The sequence below is a fragment of the Oncorhynchus nerka genome, linkage group LG27 (genome assembly GCF_034236695.1).
Source record: "Oncorhynchus nerka isolate Pitt River linkage group LG27, Oner_Uvic_2.0, whole genome shotgun sequence".
Taxonomy (NCBI): Eukaryota; Metazoa; Chordata; class Actinopteri; order Salmoniformes; family Salmonidae; genus Oncorhynchus; species Oncorhynchus nerka.
This window is the reverse complement of record NC_088422.1, coordinates 9,571,547-9,599,111: the sequence shown is the minus strand read 5'-3', so window position 1 is coordinate 9,599,111 and position 27,565 is coordinate 9,571,547. Positions and strand designations below refer to the sequence as shown.

At 44.2% G+C, this 27,565-nt stretch overlaps 3 protein-coding genes across 5 annotated transcripts in view; 2 read left to right on the top strand and 1 right to left on the bottom strand.

The window, feature by feature from the left end:
- Positions 1-1,877, bottom strand: part of gak (cyclin G associated kinase) — a 52,051-nt gene extending 50,174 nt beyond the window's left edge. For both annotated transcript variants that reach the window (XM_065011375.1, XM_029637098.2), the window contains exon 1: positions 1,522-1,877. In XM_065011375.1, the coding sequence (XP_064867447.1) occupies positions 1,522-1,663 (142 nt within the window). In that variant the 5' untranslated portion in view covers positions 1,664-1,877. The remainder of the gene's footprint in view (positions 1-1,521) is intronic.
- Positions 1,878-7,678: 5,801 nt separating this feature from the next.
- Positions 7,679-19,319, top strand: wdr31 (WD repeat domain 31). The gene is made up of 10 exons (XM_029637097.2): positions 7,679-7,976; positions 8,347-8,507; positions 8,708-8,837; positions 8,929-9,003; positions 11,665-11,809; positions 12,068-12,168; positions 12,785-12,852; positions 13,381-13,522; positions 13,805-13,967; positions 14,081-19,319. The coding sequence occupies exons 2-10, from the start codon at positions 8,458-8,460 to the stop codon at positions 14,236-14,238; spliced, it is 1,032 nt and encodes a 343-aa protein (XP_029492957.1). The 5' UTR covers positions 7,679-7,976; positions 8,347-8,457; the 3' UTR covers positions 14,239-19,319.
- A 307-nt stretch (positions 19,320-19,626) lies between these two features.
- LOC115111234 (RING finger protein 223) lies at positions 19,627-26,018 on the top strand. Of its 2 annotated transcripts, none has more exons than XM_029637096.2 (3): positions 19,627-19,959; positions 20,166-20,211; positions 24,451-26,018. In XM_029637096.2, exon 3 carries the CDS (start codon positions 24,550-24,552, stop codon positions 25,141-25,143), a length of 594 nt encoding a protein of 197 aa, XP_029492956.1. In that variant the 5' UTR covers positions 19,627-19,959; positions 20,166-20,211; positions 24,451-24,549; the 3' UTR covers positions 25,144-26,018. The 2 variants fall into 2 exon arrangements, with proteins under 2 accessions (XP_029492956.1, XP_029492955.1); XM_029637095.2 differs by having other exon boundaries at positions 20,041-20,211.
- The last annotated feature ends 1,547 nt before the right edge of the window (positions 26,019-27,565 follow it).

Here is a 27,565-nt window from a genome sequence, read left to right as displayed (position 1 = left end):
TTTGTTGAGCTTATAATATGAATACATAAAATATTTCCGATTTTTTTATTAATGTGCAGTGGTTGTATGAATTTTGGATCTGTCGTCCCAGAGTCCGTTTTGAACCGGAGGAAATGATTTAATAAGGATTTGGTTTTAATGTTGCAATATTTTATAGGCTACCAAGGGAGGCCAACCATCCTCCAGGAGAGCCTTAAAGAGGCAGTGTTGTGTTTTGAGAGGCTTAAATATTAAAAGAGGCCAATAGGCAGAGTGTAGACTACATTTTTGTCTGATTCTCTATGGTAAACAAGATTGAAATGCATTTTTGTTGTGGTTCCTTTGCATAATACAATGATGTAAAAATTGTTACAAGTGACTTGAGCTTTTGGACAAGTAAAAACTACCTGTACTACTTGTCCTATGGACATTGATGACAGCTAGGGGACAAGGCAATGTAGCCTATGGCAATGTAAAGGTCCTGATTAAATCGGGACCGAATTAGAGAGGTGCGGAGATCCTGCAATCATTTCAAAGTCAATCTTAAAACAATCCTTTATTGTCAAGTATCTTTAATGTTTTATCAATGAAAGGAAGTGTCTCAGATGAGAACACAGTGCTCCTGTTTAGTTAATTATAAATTCTGAAGGTCTTCGTCATCAGGACTTTGTGCGGGTATTTCTATTCCTTTCATGACCATTTTTGACAATCTAAAATTGTTGGATGTCCATACACTCCTTTTAAAAACTGACAACATTACAATAAACCTGATCACAAGAACAAATACTTTCCTTAATAAGGAACTATGAAGCATTGCTTGAGAGTGAGACGAGAAAGTGTTTGATTAAAGGGAAATTGTTTCTCCATTTTGATGGCATGAAACACTACAGGTCTCAGGAGTCTTCTCTGTAAACTTCCACATGAACAATACTGCACTGCTTTACGTTAAAGATTCTCAGAAGAGGTAATACTACCAACGGAACCGAAGCACTTGCTCTTTTCCTGTTCCATCTCTCCCCAGATTCCTCAAAATGTCAGCTGTCTGTTTCAAGGGTAAGCAAGAACCTGTCCCACGCAGGTTATGTGTACTGAGGGCAGAAAATATTAAGTAGGTACTAGGTAGTTCGAATGTACACAAACAGTCTATATAGATATTATCCATGACAAATTTCTAAACAAAGTTATCTAATAATTATTTGTTACATGGACAGCACAGCTAAAGTACCCGTATTTATATGTACAACCCTTGCACCAGTATATCATCATGTAATTTGTTGACTCCTGCCTATCATGTCAATACAGCCGTCTTAACAGTTGGCCTTAAATAAAAACATAAAATACTATAATATCTAGTATGTCTTGTTAAAATCATATTCTAGCTAGCTGATAAAGGATGCTAACAATAAACCAGATAGCTAGCTAGCTAAAGTTAGCTAACCAACCGGTATGGCTAGCTTGCTAGCTAGTTAACGTTAACATTAGCAAGCCTAGTGTCATGTAAATATGACGTTTGCTGATTATCAGCCTTGACACATAACTCACCTTCAGCTATAACCCTTTTGATTCTCAGTTTCATGTCACCAAGCTCCACAATTTGCCCGACAAAATCATTTTGGTCTCGACTTGCGCCTCCAGTGCCACCGGGCCCTGCCAGGAAATCAAGTGCCGACTGGAAGAGGGACATTTTGTCCTGCGTCCCCGGTGTAGCTCAGCGAGCTCTTTCCAGGCCTTACAGAGATAATATGCTGTAGGCAAAGGTTTTAAAAAATCAAATCAGTGATGTTGTTAAGTTAATTATGAACGTCGGTGTCTAGTTATTTGATTCCTTCGCTACACAAACATTATCGTCCTACTCATCTAGAGTGGCCATGACTGCACTTCCGTGAGGTGGTGACGCATCTCGTGACGTCACAAACTTTCTTCTTCTGTGGTATAATGGAGGTCCGCAAATTAAAGTTTAAGGAGCACCTACTGTGCTGGAATGTAAGTTCAATAAAAGTTTTTCCTAATGCTGTACTAATAAGAAAAATAAATAAACGAATAAATCCCTACTAACAAACCCTCACCAAAACCCTTCCAACCCCCTAGTAGAAGCACCAGTGCTTGGGCTCCCGAGTGGCACAGCAGTCTAAGGCACTGCATCTCAGGTGTCACTACAGACCCTGGTTCAATTCCAGGCTGTATCACAACAACTGGCCGTGATTGGGAGTCCCATAGGGCGGCGCACAATTGGCCGGTGTTGTCCGGGTTAGGGTTTGGCCATCATTGTAAATAATAATTTATTCTTAACTGACTTGCCTAGTTAAATAAAGGTTCAATAATTGTTTTTTAATTGTGACAGAATGTCCACTTACTAAGGGAGCAGCCACTTACTAAGGGAGCAGCCATCCGTCCGCCTAGTAGTTCCACCAATCTGTTTTACAGCCTCTGTGTAACAGCTGTCCAGCGAAGACAAGAATACTGGTCTCGACACCAGTGTAAAACAGATATGATTGTAGATCGTAACTCTCTTACGTTGTATTTTTAAAAGGACTGTCCAGTCAGCGATCCCAGTAGATCTGTAGTTTATTCTTACAAAAATAGTACAAAATGCTATAAATGTAAGTACCTGACGATAGACACAAGGAAGAACATTAGATGTGCAGGACAACAGTATGTTAATGGCTGTACATTTGTGATTTGTTTGTTAGCATGGAAATAACTGAATTAGCAGGGAGCTCCAACATAGGATTTTGCCTGTGCTTAGCTGGATTCCGTTTCTTTTTATACCAAAAAACGACCTAGTCCTTGCCGATGACAAGCATACCTATAACTTGATGGAGCCACCGCCATGCTTGAAAATATGAAGAGTGGTACTCGGTGACGTGTTTGTGTTATATTTGCCCCAGGCATAACTCCTTGCATTTATTTGTAACAGCGAACACAAGATCACTGGTCTCGGCACCAGTGTAACAGATGTGATCATACTTGGCTGTAGATTTGTGATTAGTCTGTAAGCAGGGAAATAACTGTGAATTAGGAGGGAACTATTGGGACCATTACAATTAGAGCATGCTAGCTAACACACTATTACAGCAATAACATCCTATTAGAGCATGCTAGCTAACACACTATTACAGCAATAACATCCTATTAGAGCATGCTAGCTAACACACTATTACAGCAATAACATCCTATTAGAGCATGCTAGCTAACACACTATTACAGCAATAACATCCTATTAGAGCATGCTAGCTAACTCGCTCTAACTTTGGAAGTATGCTTGGGGCCACTGTCCATTTGTAAGACCCATTTGAGACCAAGCTTTAACTTCATAACTGATGTCTTGAGATGTTGCTTCAATATATCCACAGAATTTTTCCTCCAAACATAATGATGGTCATTATGCCCAAACAGTTCTAATTTTGTTTCATCAGACCAGAGGACATTTCTCCAAAAAGTACAATCTTTGTCCCCATGTCCAGTTGCAAATCGTAGTCGGTTTTTTTTTTTAATGGTGGTTTTGGAGCAATGGCTTCTTCCTTGCTGAGCGGCCTTTCAGGTTATGTCGATATAGGACTCGTTTTACTGTGGAAATAGATACTTTTGTACCCGTTTCCTCCAGCATCTTCACAAGGTCCTTTGCTGTTGTTCTGGGATTGATTTGCACTTTTCGCACCAACGTATGTTCATCTCTAGGAGACAGAACGCATCTCCTTCCTGAGCGGTATGACGGCTGCGTGGTTCCATGGTGTTTATACTTGCGTACTATTGTTTGTACAGATGAACGTGGTACCTCCAGGTATTTGGAAATTGCTCCCAAGGATGAACCAGACTTGTGGAGGTCTTACAATTCTTCTCTGAGGTCTTTGCTGATTTCTTTTGATTTTCCCATGATGTCAAGCAAAGAGGCACTGAGTTGAAAGGTAGGCCCTGAAATTCATCCACAGGTACACCTCCAATTGACTCAAATAATGTCAATTAGCCTATTAGAAGCTTCTAAAGCCATGACATCATTTGCTGGAATTTTCCAAGCTGTTTAAAGGCATAGTCAACTTAGTGTATGTAAACTTCTGACCCACTGGAATTGTGATACAGTGATTTATAAAGTGAAAAAATCTGTGTGTAAAAATTGTTTAAAAAATGACTTGTTTCATGCACAAAGTAGTGGTCCTAACCGACTTGCCAAAACTATAGTTTGTTAACAAGAAATTTGTGGAGTGGTTTAAAAATAAGTTTTAGGGGCCTACCAAGTGGCGCAGCAGTCTAAGGCACTGCATCACAGTGCTAGCTGTGCCACGAGAGATTTTGGGTTTGAGTACAGGCTCTGTCGCAGCCGGCCGCGACTGGGAGGCCTTTGGGGCGGCGCACAATTGGCCCAGCGTCGTCCGGGTTAGGGAGGGTTTGGCCGGCAGGGATATTTTGAATGCTTAGCAGGACAGAAAAATATTCTAATTCACACTTATCAAGAAAACATCCCTGGTCATCCCTACTGCCTCTGATCTGGCAGACTCACTAAACACATGCTTCATTTGTAAGTGATGTCTGAGTGTTGGAGAGTACCCCTGGCTATCTGTAATGATGTCTGAGTGTTGGAGAGTACCCCTGGCTATCTGTAATGATGTCTGAGTGTTGGAGAGTACCCCTGGCTATCTGTAATGATGTCTGAGTGTTGGACCCCTGGCTATCTGTAATGATGTCTGAGTGTTGGAGAGTACCCCTGGCTATCTGTAATGATGTCTGAGTGTTGGAGAGTACCCCTGGCTATCTGTAATGATGTCTGAGTGTTGGAGAGTACCCCTGGCTATCTGTAATGATGTCTGAGTGTTGGAGAGTACCCCTGGCTATCTGTAATGATGTCTGAGTGTTGGAGAGTACCCTGGCTATCTGTAATGATGTCTGAGTGTTGGAGAGTACCCCTGGCTATCTGTAATGATGTCTGAGTGTTGGAGAGTACCCCTGGCTATCTGTAATGATGTCTGAGTGTTGGAGAGTACCCCTGGCTATCTGTAATGATGTCTGAGTGTTGGAGAGTACCCCTGGCTATCTGTAATGATGTCTGAGTGTTGGAGAGTACCCCTGGCTATCCCAGGGATGAACACTTTTACTGAAGTATTATTTTACTGGGTGACTCTCTCTTTTACTTGAGTCATTTTCTGTTATTAAGGTATCTTTACTTTTACTACAGTATGACAACTGGGTACTTTTTCCACCCCTGTTAGAGACCAGACCAGACCAGGCTAGCTTAGTGATGAGCTTGGAGCGGACTATGGTGTTGAACGTTGAGCTGGAGTCTATGAACAGCATTCTCACGCAGCATATTTCCCCTCCTGTTCAGCTGGAAGGGGCAGTGTTAAGTGGAATTGAGATTGCATCATCTGTGGTCTGTTGTGGAGGTATGCAAAGCTGTCATCACGTCAAAGGGTGGCGTCAGAGTAGCTCAAAAATAAAATATACTTAGATTTGTTTAACATTATTTTGGTTACTACATTATTACATGTGTGTTATTTCATAGTTGTGATGTCTTCACTATTATTCTACAATGTAGAAAATAGTACAAATAAAGAAAAACCCTTGAATGAGTAGGTGTGTCCAAACTTTTGACTGGTACTGTACATATACATTTATTTTCCATAATCTGGTCCGGAAGCTAATTTCCTGAAATGATATCCATCTTGCTATGGGGTTTTGTACTGTGTATATAAATAGTGTATTCTCGACATAGCTCCTTCTAATATTTATTCTACTGTACAGTTAGTTACACTGTTTATACACACCACATATTTATTTATATACTTGATTCTTGACATAGCTCATCCTAATATATCTACTGCTGTACATATCATTCTTAGTATATCTTGTGTAAATTAATCTGGTGTATACAGTACACACCGAGTGTAGACAATAATAAGAACACCTTCCTAATATTGAGTTGCACCACCATCTTTTTACCCTCTGACCAGCCGCAATTCATCGGGGCATGGACTCTACAAGGTGTCGAAAGCTTTCCACAGGGATGCCTGCCCATGTTGACTCCAATGCTTCTCACAGTTGTGTCAAGTTGGCTGGATGTCCTTTGGGGGGTGGACCATTCTTGATACACATTGGAAACTGTTGAGCGGGAAAAACCCAGCAGCTTTGAAGTTCTTGACACAAACCGGTGTGCCTAGAACCTACAACCATACCCTGTTCAAATACAGTTAAATCTTTTGTCTTGCCCATTCACCCTCTGAATTGAACACATACACAATTAATATCTCAGTTGTCTCAAGGCTAAAAATCCTTCTTTAACCAGTCTCCTCCCCTTCATCTATACTGATTGAAGTGGATTTTAATTAACAAGCGACATCAATAAGGGATCATAGGTTTCACCTGGTCAGTCTATGTAATGGAAAGAGCAGGTGTTCTTAATGTTTTGTACACTCAGTGTTCATACAGACAGAGTTTGGATTACTGTTGCAGTGCGATTTGAGTTGTTAAATTGGACAATTTTTTGTAATTTTAACTCTTTTTCTCCGCAATTTCTTGACGTCCAATTACGATCTTGTCTCACCGCTGCAACTCCGGAGAAGGACGAGTCACATGACCCGCCAAACCGCACTTCTTAACACCTGCTCGCTTAACCCGAGCCAGTCGTGACACAGGCTGTAGTGACGCTGCAACAATGCGACATGCCGTAGACCGCTGGGAGGCCCCTTTCTTGTTACATTTTTTATTATTTGTGTACTTGCTTTCCATATTACTGGATTTTTTAGGAGGCTAGTAACATAAGCATCTCTCGGCACCCGCTATAACATCAGCTAAACTGTGTACACGACAATTAACTTTGATTTGAAAGGAAAGACAATCTGACTTAGGGACTCTGACACCCTCTCCCTAGCTCTACAACTTGCCCCCCCCCCAAACTTGCCCCTTAAGTCACCTGATCATTTAGAAGTGAACTTTGATTCCTTGCTAGTCCAATGTGACCTTCCGTTGGCTCACTGCATTTCTGATGCATATTGGGATGTTCCAGTGCACTCTTATCCTGTTGTGTCCACCATCCTGGCTGTCTGCCCTGGAGTTGCCATGTTGCCATGGTGATAGTTATGGTGTATGGAGAGGATGGAACCACATGTAAACAAGTGCACAAAGCAGGTGTTCACTACAAGGAACAAACACAACCTGACACTCATTGACTAGAAATGCCAATGTGAATGCCATTCTGAATCTCCCATAAATGTCCTTGAGAGGCCCACTCCACCATTAGCCACCCCCTAAGGCTGTTACTAAACCATGAAATTGGACTGTCACATGACTGGTACTCAGACTAGATTACAATAGCTACAACATAAAACATTTAAAAATACAAATAAATGTTACTGTATGTATTTTTGTCAGGTAGGACCATACAGCACTAAATGAACGTTTGTAAACTAAAGTTTACATTAATCCAAAATATGAATAGTTGATATTTCCTCCTTTTGTATCTGTGTTTACTATATTTCCAAAATGCTTTAATATATCCTAATGTTTGTTTCTTTATGTAGGGAAAATAGTTTTAGCAACATAAAAGCTTGCAATATTGGGTTACATCATCTTACATGGGCCTTGCCACGCCACTAGTTTAAAGCCCAAAAATCACACAAAATGAGAGCACGGACTTTTATTTGGTAGTAGACTATTAGAAAGCTATTTGTCAAAGTGGCTCCTCCCTCTGTGTCAGGTGACCTCAGTTCGCCTGGTAACAGAAAGCGTCGCTAGGAAGTGAATAGTGCGATGAGTTCGCGGCAAAAAAATAGCTTTTTTGAGGCAATCTACGGCGAAAGTTTACGAATACCGGGAACGGGAGTACAGTTTATCTGTGAGAAGAAGGGAGTAAAGTTGTCTAATTTATCACAATTATGCGTCGTCGAGTACTAGCTAGCTCATTCACATCTAGTGGCATGAGAGATAAAACAAGATTAAGTTAGCAAGCTAGCTAGCCAGCTGCTAGCTAGCTTAGTAGTCATAGTCAATTACGCACCCCAGCTGGGCAGGTAAGCAAAAATAGATCTGGCTTGCCACCACTGTTTTAGCTCGACAAGTCACTGTAAAAAAATAAATATTTTTTATCTGTTTACCATTGAAAGTACCGTTAGCCTGGTGTGTGTGTGTGTCCGAATAACACTGCTACAGCTATGGAAGTAGTGTCGTCGTCGGTTGGGTTAATGCGATGTGGCAGTAATCATAATAGGATTTCACCCTCCTTCCTGAATAAAGCTTCCTTCTGTCTGTCGCCCGATTTATTTATTTAGCTCATGGAGTGTTTACATCATCACACAGTTGAATAGGTAGACTACTGTAACGGTGTCAAGTGACAGAGTGTGTGCACGTTGTATTAATCTGTGTGTTGGTTTGATATTTCAGCAGAAGGTGGTTGACAGTTGAAGAATAACACTACCCTAATCTGCTCATATGGGTTGGGGACCTGGGTGGTAGCTCTGCTTGCTTCCACAGCCAGGTTGTTCTGACACAAACATGGGGAAACTTCAGAGCAAGTTCCGAAGGTCGCGCTCTGAACTGTACAGGTAAGACAGCCAGCAACATCAACACAGGCTGAGTGACCCCATACCTAAACCTGTTTAAAGATAGACTCCGGATGTTTTATTGATCAGATCATCTGTGCGGTGCTTGGTTCAGATTGTAACAATCCCATAACATACCTCAAATAGGCCTAATAGATCATTGAAGGCTATTCTTGAGGTGCAATTGTATTGTGCCTCTGCAGGGCGACCAAAGGTGATGGCGAGGATGCTGCTGTTAGTCAGGTGATACAGTATGAACCCGCCCACCGTGATGCCGTCAACTGTGTCACCAACCTGACCTCAGACCTCTGTGTGTCTGGAGGAGGTGACATGGTGAGTAAATTGACTAGGTTTTATGCATGTGTTTTACGAGTGACAATATAGTACAGGAAACTGACTGCTAATCTGTTTCATCTCTCCCCAGGCAGTGGTTGTGTATGACTGGAGAGGAGGGAAGTTATGTCAGTCATTCCAAGGTCACAACAGAGAGGTTACCAAGGTAAACAGCCAGTGCACTCTGAGGTAGTTGAAGAAGAGGGTGCAATGTGGCTGTGGCTATTGAATGGATGCCTGCCGTTGTTTTATTAGTGTGTTTGTAGTCTTTAGAATAGATATCAATTGTGGTGCTGGGAGTAACAGAGTAGAAAAATACATCTCCCACACAAACGATTTTACCTCTGCACAGATGTTGTCGTCGACGTTTCGCTATAATATCTTTTTTTGTATGTGTTTTGTAAATATTCTGTATCTAATTATCGAGTCTCCTCCTCTCTCTCTCTCTGTCTTCTCTCTGTCTTCTCTCTCTGTCTCCTCCTCTCTCTCTCTCTGTCTCCTCCTCTCTCTCTCTCTCTGTCTCCTCTCTCTCTCTCTGTCTCCTCCTCTCTCTCTCTCTCTCCTCCTCTCTCTCTGTCTCCTTCTCTCTCTCTCTCTCTCTGTCTCCTTCTCTCTCTCTCTCTCTGTCTCCTTCTCTCTCTCTCTCTGTCTCCTTCTCTCTCTCTCTCTGTCTCCTTCTCTCTCTCTCTCTGTCTCCTTCTCTCTCTCTCTCTGTCTCCTCCTCTCTCTGTCTCCTCCTCTCTCTCTCTCTCTCTGTCTCTCTCTCTCTCTCTCTCTCTCTGTCTCCTTCTCTCTCTCTCTCTCTGTCTCTCCTTCTCTCTCTCTCTCTCTCTCTGTCTCCTCCTCTCTCTCTCTCTCTCTGTCTCCTCTCTCTCTCTCTCTCTCTCTCTCTCTCTCTCTCTCTCTGTCTCTCTCTCTGTCTCCTCCTCTCTCTCTGTCTCCTCTCTCTGTCTCTCTCTCTCTGTCTCCTCCTCTCTCTCTCTCTGTCTCCTCTTCTCTCTCCTCTCTCTCTCTGTCTCCTTCTCTCTCTCTCTCTCTGTCTCCTTCTCTCTCTCTCTCTCTGTCTCATTCTCTCTCTCTGTCTCCTTCTCTCTCTCTCTGTCTCCTTCTCTCTCTCTCTGTCTCCTCTCTCTCTCTCTGTCTCCTTCTCTCTCTCTCTGTCTCCTTCTCTCTCTCTCTCTGTCTCCTCTCTCTCTCTCTCTCTGTCTCCTCTCTCTCTCTCTCTCTGTCTCTCTCTCTCTCTCTCTGTCTCCTCCTCTCTCTCTGTCTGTCTCCTTCTCTCTCTCTCTCTCTCTCTGTCTCCTCTCTCTCTCTCTCTCTCTCTGTCTCCTCCTCTCTCTCTCTCTCTCTCTCCTCTCTCTCTCTGTCTCCTCCTCTCTCTCTCTGTCTCCTCCTCTCTCTCTCTCTCTCTCTGTCTCTCTCTCTCTCTGTCTCCTCTCTCTCTCTCTCTGTCTCCTCCTCTCTCTCTCTCTCTCTGTCTCCTCTCTCTCTGTCTCCTCTCTCTCTGTCTCCTCTCTCTCTCTCTCTCTGTCTCCTCCTCTCTCTCTCTCTCTCTGTCTCCTCCTCTCTCTCTCTCTCTGTCTCCTCCTCTCTCTCTCTCTCTCTCTCTTCTCTCTCTCCTCTCTCTCTCCTCCTCTCTCTCTCTCTCTCTCTCTGTCTCCTCCTCTCTCTCTCTCTCTGTCCCCTCCTCTCTCTCTCTCTCTCCCCTCCTCTCTCTCTCTCTCTGTCCCCTCCTCTCTCTCTCTCTCTGTCCCCTCTCTCTCTCTCTGTCTCTCTCTCTCTCTGTCTTCTCTCTCTCTCTCTCTGTCTTCTCTCTCTCTCTCTCTCTCTGTCTCCTCCTCTCTCTCTCTCTGTCTCCTCCTCTCTCTGTCTCATCCTCTCTCTGTCTCCTCCTCTCTCTCTTTGTCTCCTCCTCTCTCTCTGTCTCCTCTCTCTCTCTCCTCTCTCTCCTCCTCTCTCTCTCTCTCTCTCTCTCCTCCTCTCTCTCTCTCTGTCTCCTCCTCTCTCTCTCTCTGTCACCTCCTCTCTCTCTGTCACCTCCTCTCTCTCTCTCTGTCTCCTCTCTCTCTCTGTCTCCTCTCTCTCTCTGTCTCCTCTGTCTCTCCTCTCTCTCTCTCCTCTCTGTCTCCTCTCTCTCTCTCTCTCTGTCTCCTCCTCTCTCTCTGTCTCCTCCTCTCTCCTCTCTCTCTCTCTCTCTGTCTCCTCCTCTCTCTCTGTCTCCTCCTCTCTCTCTGTCTCCTCCTCTCTCTCTGTCTCCTCCTCTCTCTCTGTCTCCTCCTCTCTCTCTCTCTGTCTCCTCCTCTCTCTCTCTCTCTGTCTCCTCCTCTCTCTCTGTCTCCTCCTCTCTCTCCTCCTCTCTCTCTCTCTCTCTCTGTCTCCTCCTCTCTCTCTGTCTCCTCTCTCTCTCTCTCTCTCTCTCTCTCTCTCCTCCTCTCTCTCTCTCTCTGTCTCCTCTCTCTCTGTCTCCTCTCTCTCTGTCTCCTCCTCTCTCTCTGTCTCCTCCTCTCTCTCTGTCTCCTCCTCTCTCTCTGTCTCCTCCTCTCTCTCTGTCTCCTCTCTCTCTCCGTCTCCTCCTCTCTCTCTCTGTCTCCTCTCTCTCTCTCCTCTCTCTCTCTCTCTGTCACCTCCTCTCTCTCTCTCTCTCTGTCTTCTCTCTCTCTCTCTCTGTCTTCTCTCTCTCTGTCTCCTCTCTCTCTGTCTCCTCCTCTCGCTCTCTGTCTCCTCTCTCTCTGTCTCCTCTCTCTCTGTCTCCTCCTCTCTCTCTGTCTCCTCCTCTCTCTCTGTCTCCTCCTCTCTCTCTGTCTCCTCCTCTCTCTCTGTCTCCCAGGTGGAGTGTTTTCCTGGAAGCACTTGGATATTTAGTGCGTCTCGAGACAAGAGTGTTATGATGTGGGATCTCAACCAGGGGGACGAGCCCATCCAGGAGTTCTGTGGCCATGAGCTGGTGGTCAACGGGCTGGCCGTCAGTCCAGGTAGAAACAGGGTGAAGTTTCCCCCTAGGTGCAGATCTAGGATCAGATTTTCTCTCCTCCCCCAATCTTAACCTTTAACTTAACCTTAGCCAAGATCAGCGTCTAGGGACAACATCCCCCTTCACCCCTCAAACACTTGCATTAACACCTTATCAAACACCATTATAAATACCTGTGTGTGTGTGTGTGTGTGTGTGTGTGTGTGTGTGTGTGTGTGTGTGTGTGTGTGTGTGTAAATCATACTTGTATTTTCGTTAGATGGGTCGAGGCTGTGCACTGGTTCCCGTGACAACTCCATGTGCCTCTGGGACATTGAGTCTGGCGAGCGTGTGCATAAGAACACAGTCTCCAGAAACCTGGTACGTGACTCTTCTGTCCCTTGATTTGAGGGTACTATAAAAAGGGTTTATAAAAAGGTAGGATGATATCTCGTACCCTGTGTCCAAATGATCATACTGTTTACTGTAAGTATTTACTAGACACTAACAGTACTGCATACTATTTAGAAACACGGTTTGGTAAAAAGTTATACTAGTACAAATGATGAACATACTACAGCTCATCCACACTGAGGAAGTGTCGTCTGTTGCACCGTCATAGTGGAAAGGCAGTTTAATTCATGAATATGTTCAAGTGAAATCACAAAGTTCGGTGATGCGTTTTGCATAGTTTGGACCATTTCACTTTGTACTTTGTACTGAAAGTGCTCTATCTTAAATGTTACTGCTGACCTGCAACATTTTTAGGATCATATCAACAGTGGACTAATAAACAATATATATTTATTTATTTATTTTGTAGTAAAATATCCCTTTAAGGAATTCACACTATATGAAAAAGGGGAAATGATTATGACATCCTGGCATTTAAAAACATACAAAATGTAGATCAATCTTGCACACTACTAAATGTTATATTATTCCATAAGTATTGTAAATATTATTCTGTATGATATAGAGCCTGACTCTTTTTCAGGTTACTCATGTGTGCTGGGTACCTGAGAGCAGCTCCATCGTTCAGACATCCGAGGATAAAACCATCAGGTAAGTTGTTATAGCCTGGTTCCAAATCTGTCCGTGCTTTTGCCTACTTCATTGTCAAGCCAAACATGTTTTGAATACCAATTCCATAAGGAGTTTGGAAGAGAGCAGTAACAGACTGGCCCCCAGGCTATAGGACGACAGACTGGCCCCCAGGCTATAGGACGACAGACTGGCCCCCAGGCTATAGGACGACAGACTGGCCCCCAGGCTATAGGACGACAGACTGGCCCCCAGGCTATAGGACGACAGACTGGCCCCCAGGCTATATGCTGTTGGTTGTCACTCAGGGTATGATCACTAACAGTGTTACTGTGAGTAATGCAGTTAGAGGAGGCTAGTGGGAGGAGCTATGAGGACGGGCTCATTGCATAGGCTGGAATGGAATGAATGTTCCATATGTTTACTGTGTTCGATACCGTTCCATTGAATCCATTCCAGCCATTACAATGAGCCCGTCCTCCTATAGCTCCTCCCACCCGCCTCTGAATGCAGTGCTCCAGGTTGATACATGCATTTTGAATTGTGCAGGGTGTGGGACAGTCGTACCTGGCAGGTCACTAACACGTTCCCAGCCAAGCAATACATCCAGACACACTGTGACATCAGCGCCAACGGCAACCACCTCCTGTCCAGCAGCAATGGCTTCGGAGGCCAAGGCTGTGAGGCTACGGTGAGTCCCCCCCTTCAACCCTGTCTGGGTTTCCAATTCTCTACCCTCTTCCAGAACTGTGCACTTGTCCCCCCCCCCAATGAAAGGTATTGGTTTGGTGCAATAATGACTGAAGGAAGTGTTCACCATGTTGTTCACACCTGTCCACCTCTTTTAAATTGACGAGGGGGAAGTGTACAAGTTCACACTCCTGTAGAGAATTTAAATTAAGCCTGTCCCTACGGAGTATTGTTATTGTGTGAATCCCACACCCACTCATGTGTTTTCTGTGTGTGTTTGTAGCTTTGGGACCTCAGGCAGCCTGGCTGTAAGGTGGTGGAGTACCGGGGCCATCGCGAGACCACCGCTTGCTGTGTGTTCCTGCCCTCCAGCCCCGGGGGCCCTGCGCTCGTAGCGTCCTCCTCTCATGACTGCTCAGTCAAAATCTGGGATCAAAACACTGCAGGTAACACTGCCCTACACCACCCTACGATGCCCTACCCTAGTGAGCTAAATGGCCTCTTATCTTCTCATCATGGTTCTTTCCTATTTTCCTTGTCACTCTTTCTCTCTCTGAAGCCTGTCTGACCACTCTGACCCTGGATGGATCAGGTCCTTTGGTGTCTTTGGCCCCAAGTGACTCCAGCAGTCTGCTGTGTGCCAGCTTTAACACAGGGCTCCACATACTCCACCATCACAAGGATGGGCTGGACCTAAAGGAGGTGGCGCGCTTCTGATGAGGGCACAGGACCGGTGCCGGCACGGTAACCCGAAAACCCATTACACTGTGGGCCACACAGACCTCCAAGCCAGCGGGGCCCTTTAAGTCAGATGGACACGATCAGGAGACACCATCCCTGGGTCAACTGATGGGAGAAGACCCCTGCGAGTCGTTCTAAATCAGGGCGAGCCCTAGACATTGTACTCAGAGCATCAGGCGGGGCCCAGCTGCTTCTGGACAACAGAAATGTTTTGTATGTTTGGAGACTAAGTGGATAGTGATAGCTTTAGCACGTACAATTAGCCAAATTAAGTAGACAATTGTGGAATGGTTAACCAGATAGTTGAGGAAAACCTGTAACCACTATAAAATAGAGTGGGCAGATAAATCATGAATCGTTTAGAGCAGGGGTGTATTCACTAGGAACCAAACGGGCCCGAAACGTGGAGGGACTAATCCTGAACTTGTCCAATAAGAGCAAATGTTCATTGCAAAATATTCAGTTGCAAAAATGCATTTTGCTTCGGTGTGCACTAATGAATACACCCCAGTCGTGTCCATACTCTAATAAAGTGTCTACATCAGACCGGACTAAGGTGAAACTTTACAGGAGGACAGTGACATTTACGTTCTTACGACAGTTTATTTGAAATGGCTTCACGACCCCATTTTTATAACTTACCAAATTTTATCCGCCGCTTTTATCCAAAGTGATGACTTAGTCATGCGTGCATATTTTTTTTTTTTTTTTTTAACGTATGAGTGGTGCCGGGAATCGAACTCACTATCCTGGTGTGGCAAGCGCCATACTGAGCTACAGCGCAACTCGGCAGTGCTAATGTCGACCCAGCTTGTGATACTCGACTTCTGTGACATACTCCGTTATTACGCTGGCAAAAATTGGAACTTATGGAATGCAATCTATTTGTATTAAACTGACCTGAGATACTGCCACACTGTAGGTCAGCGTTTGCCAAACTAGGGGTCGCGACCCCCTAATGGGGTCACCAGTTTTGAAAAATAGGGGTCTCGAGAGAAACTCTGAAATAAAATGTTCCATTTGCGCTTGGTTAATAGGAGGTGGGATTACATCAGTAACCTCCGGTAGTCGCTAGATATGGTTGTAATAAACAGAGCGGTTCTGTTTTCTTCCTACAAATGTGGCTCCATCTTTCGAACGGTTTAAGCTACAAAATATTATGACCCCCCCCAATCACTGAATGATAAGACTCTAAGGAACACACGTGTGTCTTCCCTTCTGCAATGCCCACAAGCAGAACTCATTAGAACAGCGTGGACAAGCAGAACTCATTAGAACAGCGTGGACAAGACCAAGCACTAAATCAGACTGGGGGGGGGAATAACATCAATGACGATGTAACTTTCTTCACAGAAAAACATACAGTATAAAATGATTGGCTGATGATCTTCTGAACTTCCCAATGCATTTCAAAACATATGTCCTTCAGATTGAAATACTGTCAATAGTACTGTCAGACTGATTTGTAATAGACTGTCATAGGCCCATATTTAAAAAGTTAACCATGGCTGTTGATTACATCACTTTTTTTATTTTTTTCATTTTTTTTTTTCAAATATTGGGGTCGCGAAAACATTTTTCATATCCAAGTGGGATCGCGGGTCAAAACAGTTTGGGAATCCCTGCTGTAGATAGTTACCTCTGAGGAATTGGATAGGCACGGAGAGACACTATACCAACACATCACGAAAGGGCTTTAGCTACAGGAGTTAACTCGTCAGTCACAAGGCTAACACATTCGGATGGGAACACATCCCATACAGTTTCAAGTTTTAATGTCATGTGCACAAGTACAGTGAAATGCTCCAATTGTAGCACACAAAAAAAAGAACACAAGGTAGAAAATAACAAGAACAAAGTAAGAAGCTACAGTGGGGCAAAAAAGTATTTAGTCAGCCACCAATTGTGCAAGTTCTCCCACTTAAAAAGATGAGGCCTGTAATTTTCATCATAGGTACACTTCAACTATGACAGACAAATTGAGGAGAAAAAAAATCCAGAAAATCACATTGTAGGATTTTTAATGAATTTATTTGCAAATTATGGTGGAAAATAAGTATTTGGTCACCTACAAACAAGCAAGATTTCTGGCTCTCACAGACCTGTAACTTCTTCTTTAAGAGGCTTCTCTGTCCTCCACTCGTTACCTGTATTAATGGCACCTGTTTGAACTTGTTATCAGTATAAAAGACACCTGTCCACAACCTCAAACAGTCACACTCCAAACTCCACTATGGCCAAGACCAAAGAGCTGTCAAAGGACACCAGAAACAAAATTGTAGACCTGCACCAGGCTGGGAAGACTGAATCTGCAATAGGTAAGCAGCTTGGTTTGAAGAAATCAACTGTGGGAGCAATTATTAGGAAATGGAAGACATACAAGACCACTGATCATCTCCCTCGATCTGGGGCTCCACGCAAGATCTCACCCCGTCGGGTTTAAATGATCACAAGAACGGTGAGCAAAAATCCCAGAACCACACGGGGGGACCTAGTGAATGACCAGCAGAGAGCTGGGACCAAAGTAACAAAGCCTACCATCAGTAACACTACGCCACCAGGGACTCAAATCCTGCAGTGCCAGACGTGTCCCCCTGTTTAAGCGAGTACATGTCCAGGCCCGTCTGAAGTTTGCTAGAGAGCATTTGGATGATCCAGAAGAAGATTGGGAGAATGTCAGATGAAACCAAAATATAACTTTTTGGTAAAAACTCAACACGTGGTGTTTGGAGGACAAAGAATGCATCCAAAGAACACCATACTGTGAAGCATGGGGGTGGAAACATCATGCTTTGGGGCTGTTTTTCTGTAAAGGGACCAGGATGACTGATCTGTGTAAAGGAAAGAATGTATCGTGAGATTTTGAGTGAAAACCTCCTTCCATCAGCAAGGGCATTGAAGATTAAACGTGGCTGGGTCTTTCAGCATGACAATGATCCCAAAGACACCGCCCGGGCAACAAAGGAGTGACTTTGTAAGAAGCATTTCAAGGTCCTGGAGTGGCCTAGCCAGTCTCCAGATCTCAACCCCATAGAAAATCTTTGGAGGGAGTTGAAAGTCCATGTTGCCCAGCAACAGCCCCATAACATCACTGCTCTAGAGGAGATCTGCATGGAGGAATGGGCCAAAATACCAGCAACAGTGTGTGAATACCTTGTGAAGACTTACAGAAAACGTTTGACCTCTGTCATTGCCAACAAAGGGTATATAACAAAGTATTGAGAAACTTTTGTCATTCACCAAATACTTATTTTCCACCATAATTTGCAAATAAATTCATTAAAAATCCTACAATGTGATTTTCTGGATTTTTTTCTCTCATTTTGTCTGTCATAGTTGAAGTGTACCTATGATGAAAATTACAGGCCTCTCATCTTTTTAAGTGGGAGAACTTGCACAATTGGTGGCTGACTAAATACTTTTTTGCCCCACTGTATATACAGGGTCAGTTCCAATACCATATTAACAATATGCAGGGATACTGGAGTGAGAGGTAGATATGTATAGGGGTAAGATGACTAGGCATCGGGATATATGATAAACAGTGTAGCAGCAGCGTAAATGATGATTGTATGCGGGTGTGTGTGTGTACGTGACTGTAGAGTCCAGTGGGCATAGTCTTGTGCAAAAAAATAAAAAATACACAGGTCAACTCAGAAGACCATGTAGCCATTTTGTTAGCTATTTAGCAGTCTTACGGCTTAGGGATAGCAGCTGTTCAGGAGCCTGTTGGTGTCATACAAACATACACTGAATGAAAAAATATAAAGAGCAACATGTAAAGTGGTGGTCCCATGTTTTCATGAGCTGAAATTTAAAAAAAGATCCCAGAAATGGTTCCATATGAACAAAATGCTTATTTCTCAAAAATGTTGTGAACAAATTTGTTTTTACGTTCCTGTTAGTGAATATTTTATCCTTTTGTCAAAATAATCCATCCACCCGACAGGTGTGGCATATCAAGAAGCTGATTTAAACCGCACGATTATAACACAGCAGCACATTGTGCTGGGGACAATAAAAGGCCACTCTAAAATGTGCAGTTTTGTAACACAATGCTACAGATATCAAGGTTTGAGGGAGCGTGCAATTGGCATGCTGACTGCAGGAATGTCCACCAGAGCTGTTGCCAAAGAATTGAATGTCAATTTCTCTACCATAAGCCGCCTCCAACGTCGTTTTAGAGAATTTGGAAGTACGTCTAACCGGCCTCACAACGGCAGACCACGTGTAACCACGACCTCCACACCCAGCTTCATCACCTGCGGGATCATTTCTGTCTGTAATAAAGCCCTTTTGTGGGGGGGGAAACTCATTCTGATCAGCTGGTCCTGGCTCCGCAGTGGGTGGGCCTATGCCCTCCCAGGCCCACCCGTGTCTGCACCCCCACCCCGTGTCATATGAAATCCATAGATTAGAGCCTAAAGGAATTGATTTCAATTGACTGATTTCCTTATATGAACTGTAACTCAGTAAAAAATCTTTTAAAATTGTTGCGTTTATATTTTTGTTCAGTATGCATACAAACATTGCATCAGTGTCAACCATGAGTGGCATAGTGAGGAGCCACAAGCATGAGATGCCACTGTTCTGTGTAATAATCAATGATGCTCTTGGTTGGAATCTAACCGCCCCATTGTCTCCTATGGTTGCGTCACAAATGGGACCCTATACCCTATATAGTGCACTACTTTGGACCAGAGATCTATGGGCCCTGTTTAAAAGTTGTTGCACTAAACAGGGAATAGGGTGTAATTTGGGATGCAAGCCATATTTGACTAGAATAAGAGAAGGGGTGTGTGGGTCCCATTGTGTTAGCTCTGTCTGTGTTGGTCTTTATGTTTGATCTAATAAATCTGATTGTTACTGTATGTTAGTCTTATGTTTTACCAATGCCAACACATTCACTAATCTCACCAGTGGAATGACAATGCTTCAAAGGTTGAATTTTACCCTATGTACTCTAGATCTAAGATTAGAACGACCTCCCCCAACCCTACTCCTTACATTTCTCCTGTTCTCATCTGTCACCAATAAAAAATATTCAAAAACATGAACAGCCACCTAAACGTTTTTTTTTTTTTTTTTAGATAAGTCTACTACTCACATTTCACAATAATTATCATCATCAAATGTCTTTGCCAAGGAAGGTTTTTGGGAAATCCATTTTTTTTATATAAAATCCTGTGCTGCCAAGTGACTTCATACCATAGGGCCTATCTACCCACAGCATTTGTATAAGCCATGACAGACAAGACACGTTTTCATTTTATTTCCAAGACAACTAATGAGTAGTCTGTATTATGTGGAGTTTTGAGGTCGACTCGCTAATCTACATAAAGTCGCGACAGGTGCAACGACGCCTATATTAGGTATGTGCATTTCCAAATGACTACCCACGGACGCCCGCTCGCGCTCACCGAGCCAAGTATGTTTACACAGATAGGCCTAATATTTCCGAGTCGCTCATTTGACTAGCTACCCCGAACATGTTTCCTCATATTGTAACAGTATTCAAATACTGACTTACCCAAAGCCGAGAGCAAAGGAGCTGAGTTGAAGCAAAGTAGTATCACAACCTAAAGATCAAGAGTTTGTTTGGAGGAACGCGCTCTATGACCTTGCTCCAGGGGATCTGCCTGCGCTCGCCTTTCACCGGCAAGATCACGCTTTAACCACGACTGTATGAGCGACGTGGTAACTACTTCAACTGTAGTTTTTCATTCCATAGTTCATAACCATTATTTTTTTTAAGTTGGACTCTGGGTTAACTTTCAGAAGTGAAAACGGCAGGCTTGTATTTCTTCTGGGCACCTCTGCTGCTTTCAGGGCAAAAGGCCCGTTGGACGTCACTCCTCCTTACAGCTGTCATAAGGATGTAGCCTTAATATTTCCTCTTGTAGGTCGGATTACATTCTGGCAAGTTATCCACATTCACCTATTTTACCAGTAAGTATGTTTTTTTTCTTGGGGGTTTATGGAAACTTCATATTGGTGTATGTTGCCTTGCCTGATCTGTAAGAAATATGAACTTGAATGTGTTTCTCACTCAGGTGATGTAGCCTACACATGATATCAGTCCTTTCTGTATGTATTTCTGTTAAATTGATAGACTAGTTCATACTGAATGTCAGCTAGTAGCCTAGATTAGTGTAGTGGAAGATGGAGGAACTAAAGTTGTCCTTCTCTTTTGCATACAATAAATGTGTTGCTATGACTACTTCATTTGACCCAAAAATGTGAGAGTGGGGCATCCTTTACATGAAACCACCTAAACCTGTTTACCTTCCATGCATTTTAAGAAAAATCAAGGAGATTGCAGTAAGTCAAATCAAATCAAATGTATTTCTATAGCCCTTCGTACATCAGCTGACATCTCAAAGTGCTGTACAGAAACTCAGCCTAAAACCCCCAAACGGCAAGCAATGCAGGTGTAGAAGCACAGTAAGGTCTGCAGTTAGATTGGTGAGCCATATTACAATACCTATTGACACAGCTCAGTATTAGACTAAAGGAACCTAATGTTAGTCCTTATCGTCCAAGGACCTTACACGTTCTGTTTTAAAGGGTGAATTGGCTCTGGAAGCCAAAACAGCCCCAAGTACTCCCGTCTAAACGTGAATCGGTTCTAAATTGCGGCACAGGTCTAGAAACAAAGTCCTCTACTTTCATATCACATCAAAATTATTTCACAAATGCAAAATACACACTTTACTGTACACTGTTTGAAAACAGTTGCAGCTGACAGTTATTTTCAATGACAACACTTTTGCGTCTTTCGTTTACACACAGATGTTCGGAGACACAGATGGCTAATTAGCACAGGTAGGCCACTCTGCTCTCCATAAACAGGTGTTCGGAGACACAGATGGCTAATTAGCACAGGTAGGCCACTCTGCTCTCCATAAACAGGTGTTCGGAGACACATAGATAATTAGCACAGGTAGGCCACTCTGTTCTCCATAAACAGGTGTTCGGAGACACAGATGGCTAATTAACACAGGTAGGCCACTGCTCTCCATAAACAGGTGTTCGGAGACACAGCTAATTAGCACAGGTAGGCCACTCTGTTCTCCATAAACAGGTGTTCGGAGACACAGATAGCTAATTAGCACAGGTAGGCCACTCTGCTCTCCATAAACAGGTGTTCGGAGACACAGATAGCTAATTAGCACAGGTAGGCCACTCTGCTCTCCATAAACAGGTGTTCGGAGACGCAGATGGCTAATTAACACAGGTAGGCTACTCTGTTCTCCATAAACAGGTGTTCGGAGACACAGATGGCTAATTAACACAGGTAGGCCACTCTGTTCTCCATAAACAGGTGTTCGGAGACACAGATGGCTAATTAACACAGGTAGGCCACTCTGTTCTCCATAAACAAGCGCTGTAACATGGAGATCTGGCCATGTGGGAACCCTAACCCTATAAATGTGTGTGTGTATCAATTGAACCTTTTGTTTTTTGGAAATTATTTCTCACCGATATGAAATATGTCTTAATGCTTCTAAAACCGCACTGCAAGTGATGTGTGTTAATGTTCAGGCCTAGCAACCCCCCTACAGAAGCGGCCTTCGTCCAATGACTCATATGTGTATTGTAATGGGACTGGGAATCATGATCAAGGACTACTATTGACACAGTATTCTGAGGGGTGGTTTCCTAGACACAGATGAACCTAGCTGTTAAAAATCTGCCTAGTCAGACCATAACTGATGCTCCTCCAGCTGGCTAAAATCTGCTTAGTCAGACCATAACTGATGCTCCTCCAGCTGGCTAAAATCTGCCTAGTCAGACCATAACTAATGCTCCTCCAGCTGGCTAAAATCTGCCTAGTCAGACCATAACTGATGCTCCTCCAGCTGGCTAAAATCTGCATAGTCAGACCATAACTGATGCTCCTCCAGCTGGCTAAAATCTACCTAGTCAGACCATAACTGATGCTCCTCCAGCTGGCTAAAATCTGCATAGTCAGACCATAACTGATGCTCCTCCAGCTGGCTAAAATCTGCCTAGTCAGACCATAACTGATGCTCCTCCAGCTGGCTAAAATCTACCTAGTCAGACCATAACTGATGCTCCTCCAGCTGGCTAAAATCTACCTAGTCAGACCATAACTGATGCTCCTCCAGCTGGCTGATTAGGAAGGTAAGCGTAGCACAGAGAATTTGACAAACCTTTACTTGGCGATACTTCCTCAATTCCTGACTTGTAGTAAGACGACACGTTTCAGCTTCAGCAACTCTTTGCTCCATGAAGCACTTTAACATTTGAGGAATTGTTGCCTCTATAATGTGTATTTTAATGTGAATATGGATGTTTAGTTTAATGTGTATCCTGTATATTGTAGCACTCATCTGTTAAAGAGACCTTGGGTTTCAGCTTTGACTCCCTGTCAACATAAAGATTGAAATAGAAATGATGCTCCCCATTTCTACATGGCTCCCTCAATAAAACAAACGTATTTCTGAGTGAGTCCAGTGTCCAGATATCACCTTTTCTCCTGACGTTTGCACACATTCGGTTCCTTCCCACAATCTAGAAGTGTTGGATTAGTGTAGGTGTAGATGCGGCAACGAGGTCAATCAAACTCCACCAAAACAATGGAAATGCCATGGAAACACGTGGGGAAAGTTCTCAAATCTCTTCATTGCCCCCGTAGCTAAATGTGTGCCCCAAACTACTGCAACAGCACATCATCGGTAGGGTAAAACTAACCTGTCTCACGACGGTCTAAACCCGGGTCACGTTTCACTATGTTGAGGTTAAAATCAGGGCATAATGCTTGTATGGGTGTCAACCCCAACACATGTTCATGGAATCTTAACCAATCAACTGCAGTTGCAGTTAAACGCGACTTTGACTACCACCACCGATTTCCTGTATGCTAGCTACGCTAACCAGATTATACGAACGGGAGTTAGCATTTAGCAGTCACTTCTTCTAAACCTGAAAAGGGACCACCTCTAAATGTTATATCCAAATCAGACTTTAATAACCACATTGTGGGCCTGTTACAATACATCAATCATGACAGATTTGACAAATGTCCATTTTTTTTGTTAGATCAGATTTGTTGAATGTGCGGCGGTCTTGTCAATGGCCCGTTACTGGGCCTAGTGCGAGTCAATGGCCCGTTACTGGGCCTAGTGCGAGTCAATGGCCCGTTACTGGGCCTAGTGCGAGTCAATGGCCCGTTACTGGGCCTAGTGCGAGTCAATGGCCCGTTACTGGGCCTAGTGCGAGTCAATGGCCCGTTACTGGGCCTAGTGCGAGTCAATGGCCCGTTACTGGGCCTAGTGCGAGTCAATGGCCCGTTACTGGGCCTAGTGCGAAGCCAATGGCCCGCCCTAGTGCGAGTCAATGGCCCGTTACTGGGCCTAGTGCGAGTGTCAATGGCCCGTTACTGGGCTAGTAGTGAAGTCAATGGCCCGTTACTGGGCCTAGTGCGAGTCAATGGCCCGGGGCCTAGTGCGAGTCAATGGCCCGTTACTGGGCCTAGTGCGAGTCAATGGCCCGTTACTGGGCCTAGTGCGAGTCAATGGCCCGTTACTGGGCCTAGTGCGAGTCAATGGCCCGTTACTGGGCCTAGTGCGAGTCAATGGCCCGTTACTGGGCCTAGTGCGAGTCTATGGCCCGTTACTGGGCCTAGTGCGAGTCTATGGCCCGTTACTGGGCCTAGTGCGAGTCTATGGCCCGTTACTGGGCCTAGTGCGAGTCTATGGCCCGTTACTGGGCCTAGTGCGAGTCTATGGCCCGTTACTGGGCCTAGTGCGAGTCTATGGCCCGTTACTGGGCCTAGTGGGAGTCTATGGCCCGTTACTGGGCCTAGTGGGAGTTTATGGCCTAGTGGGAGTTTCCACCACATTTCTTATACCAATAAGAAATGTGATGACTGATCAATTGATGACTGATCAGCTGCTGCTACGCCCTCTTGTGTAACACAGCCTCCTATCTACAGATAGAATAGGAGAAGTTTCCTTCATTATCATAGCATTTCTATGTTGATGTTGCCTTACTTGCCTGGGTTGTATTCACTAGGAACCAAACGGGGAGGGACTAACCTGAACTTGTCCAATAACAAGTGCATCGTTTTTATTGCAAAACGTGTGCACTAATGAATACGCCCCTGGGTAAGTGGTACCATGTTACAGGTGCATCATCACCTCAATGTTGTGTCCTCCACAGGTTCCCAGTGGTCTCATGTCCATGGCAGTTGACCTCCTACATTCCTGTTGATTCCAGAGGTCTCCTCTGACCTCCCATTGCTGCCCACCGGTCCCAGCCATGGACCCCTACCAGGAGCCTCAACTGGGTTTCCAGCCCCCCCTTGATGAGGGCGCCCCAGACCTGGAATGTTCCATCTGCTTCAGCCAGTTCAACAACGTCTTCCGCACTCCCAAGATGCTCCAGTGCAATCACACCTTCTGTCTGGAGTGCCTGGCCCGTATGAACGTCAAGTCAGCCAAGCCGGACTCCATCCAGTGCCCGTTGTGCCGGGGCCACACGCCGCTACCCGACCTGGGGTTGCCCAAGCTGACCACGGACCGAGCCGTGCTCTCTTACCTCCCCGCGGCCATGCAGCGAGTCTACAGCATCCGCTTCAACCGCAACAAGGGCAAGCTGCAGGTGAAGAGGACCACCGACGCACCCCCCCCTCTGAACTCGCTGCGTTCTATTAGTCACTCTCTGGATGTGGGGCTGCCTAGCTCCGCAGGAGACGGCGAGGACGTAGAGGGGGGGCGGAGGCGAAGGCTCGGGGCACTGCTAAGACTGTGTCGTAGACCAGGATGCAGAGCCTCCCTCCTGGTGTCAGTGGTGATGATGATGGTGGTGCTTACTTGCGTCATCATCTTCCTCCTCGCATATAAACAGCTGTAACAGCATCATCTGACTGGAGCTAAGAAAGTGGGCGCTCCCTGCAGTGCACCCGATAGACCTCGGAGAGAGACGTTATTGTTACCCAGCTTCTATCATGTACTGTAGCAGTTTTCAGTACCTTTTAAAAAAAACATTTTTTTATTTTTATAAAGTGTATCTATTTCTTAGCAGTTGTTGGTGTGTCTGTATGCTGAATTTGTGTACAACTATGATGCACGTCGTACAAGAGGACCACATTTCCCTCTGTGGTTTTCTGTTTATAGACAGACGGTCATGTGATACATGTCCATAATATAATAGCCCTGCTGTCCTCTCCAGGTTTCCAGCCACAGTAAACGCACTCCGCCTACTTCAATGCAAATCAATAGCGTCTGGCTATGCAAATACACAGTTACCTTTTTTTGAGTAAGACACTGCGGTATCACTGTCAGGGCTAGGAGATTGGAGATACTCTTGAGGTCACGGTTGGGTTGGGGGTTGGGGGGGGTGTTTCAACATGGCAAGAGGTTGAAGATCGAAATGTGGAATTAGTATGTTTGCTTATACCAATTACCGATATATATATTTTTACTTTGTCTTTTTTTTTTATCTTTTTTTTTTTAAGGATAAAGCCATCTTGTTTGCATGGATATTATCCAGCTGATAGAGACGTAGAATCAAACAGGCAGATTAACAAATACTGTCGGCTCACAATTGTCACGTTTTTCTACAGTTTACGCTTTCACACATATCAAGGTTTTAGGATTGTCTTCTGTTTTTATCATATTTAAAATAAACCATATTTTATATGTTACATACTTTGGCTATACATTTGTCAAATGTTGCTCTGGCAAGTTATTTGCATTTCCTAAACTTGAAATAAAGTCGACATTGATTTGGCGTCCATTGTGTTTGTCGATCAGAGTACATATGTGAAGTTTCGTTGATGTTAGATTGGCTTAGATGTGTCCGGGAGATTTGGTTGTATAATATATTTATATTCACTGTGATAACAATGAAGTAGCACTTCTAATAAGGGATAGTAATTACAGAGTGTCAGATTGGTCTTTCTCTGTGGTCTCCACCAGATGGAGTCACAGCATTGAACAGTGGACTGATGTGTTCCACTCTAGCGGATGCATGTCACATGTGTCATGGAAAAGTACAGAGCCTCAAACAAAGTTGTGCTCATCTGGCTACTGACTGACCAGTTCACTGGCTGCCAAAGGAGCAAGTAAGGTGAATGAAAACAATGACCTAAACCGCAGCGGCTTGACATTAAGATTTGTAATGGGAACCTAAGAGATTGAGAAATATCTGGGGGAGGGAGGGGTCAGAGGAAGCATGACAAAGCAGGAAGTGTAAAGCAGTGGATTTGGGTTTTTGTAATACAGGAAGTTGGCCCTCGCATGGGAATATCCAGTTATCAATCGACCCAAGTAAAAAAGAAAAAAAATGAACTCGAGACTCCAATGAATAGAAAAAGAGCAAAGTCCACACGGTCTGTGTTGTGAAATAAAGGAAAATGTATTCCATCTGACCGTTAGATGTCCCTCTATTCCATCTGACGGTTAGATGTTCCTCCTCTATTCCATCTGACGGTTAGATGTTCCTCCTCTGTTCCATCTGACGGTTAGATGTTCCTCCTCTGTTCCATCTGACGGTTAATGTTCCTCCTCTATTCCATCTGACGGTTAGATGTTCCTCCTCTATTCCATCTGACGGTTAGATGTTCCTCCTCTATTCCATCTGACGGTTAGATGTTCCTCCTCTATTCCATCTGACGGTTAGATGTTCCTCCTCTATTCCATCTGACCGTTAGATGTTCCTCCTCTATTCCATCTGACCTTTTATTCCATCTGACGGTTAGATGTTCCTCCTCTATTCCATCTGACGGTTAGATGTTCCTCCTCTATTCCATCTGACTGTTAGACGTTCCTCCTCTATTCCATCTGACTGTTAGACGTTCCTCCTCTATTCCATCTGACGGTTAGACGTTCCTCCTCTATTCCATCTGACCGTTAGATGTTCCTCCTCTATTCCATCTGACGGTTAGATGTTCCTCCTCTATTCCATCTGACGGTTAGATGTTCCTCCTCTATTCCATCTGACTTAGACGTTCCTCCTTTTATTCCATCTGACCGTTAGATGTTCCTCCTTTTATTCCATCTGACCGTTAGATGTTCCTCCTCTATTCCATCTGACCTTTTATTCCATCTGACCGTTAGACGTTCCTCCTCTATTCCATCTGACCGTTAGATGTTCCTCCTCTATTCCATCTGACCGTTAGATGTTCCTCCTCTATTCCATCTGACGGTTAGATGTTCCTCCTCTATTCCATCTGACGGTTAGATGTTCCTCCTCTATTCCATCTGACCGTTAGACGTTCCTCCTTTTATTCCATCTGACGGTTAGATGTTCCTCCTCTATTCCATCTGACCTT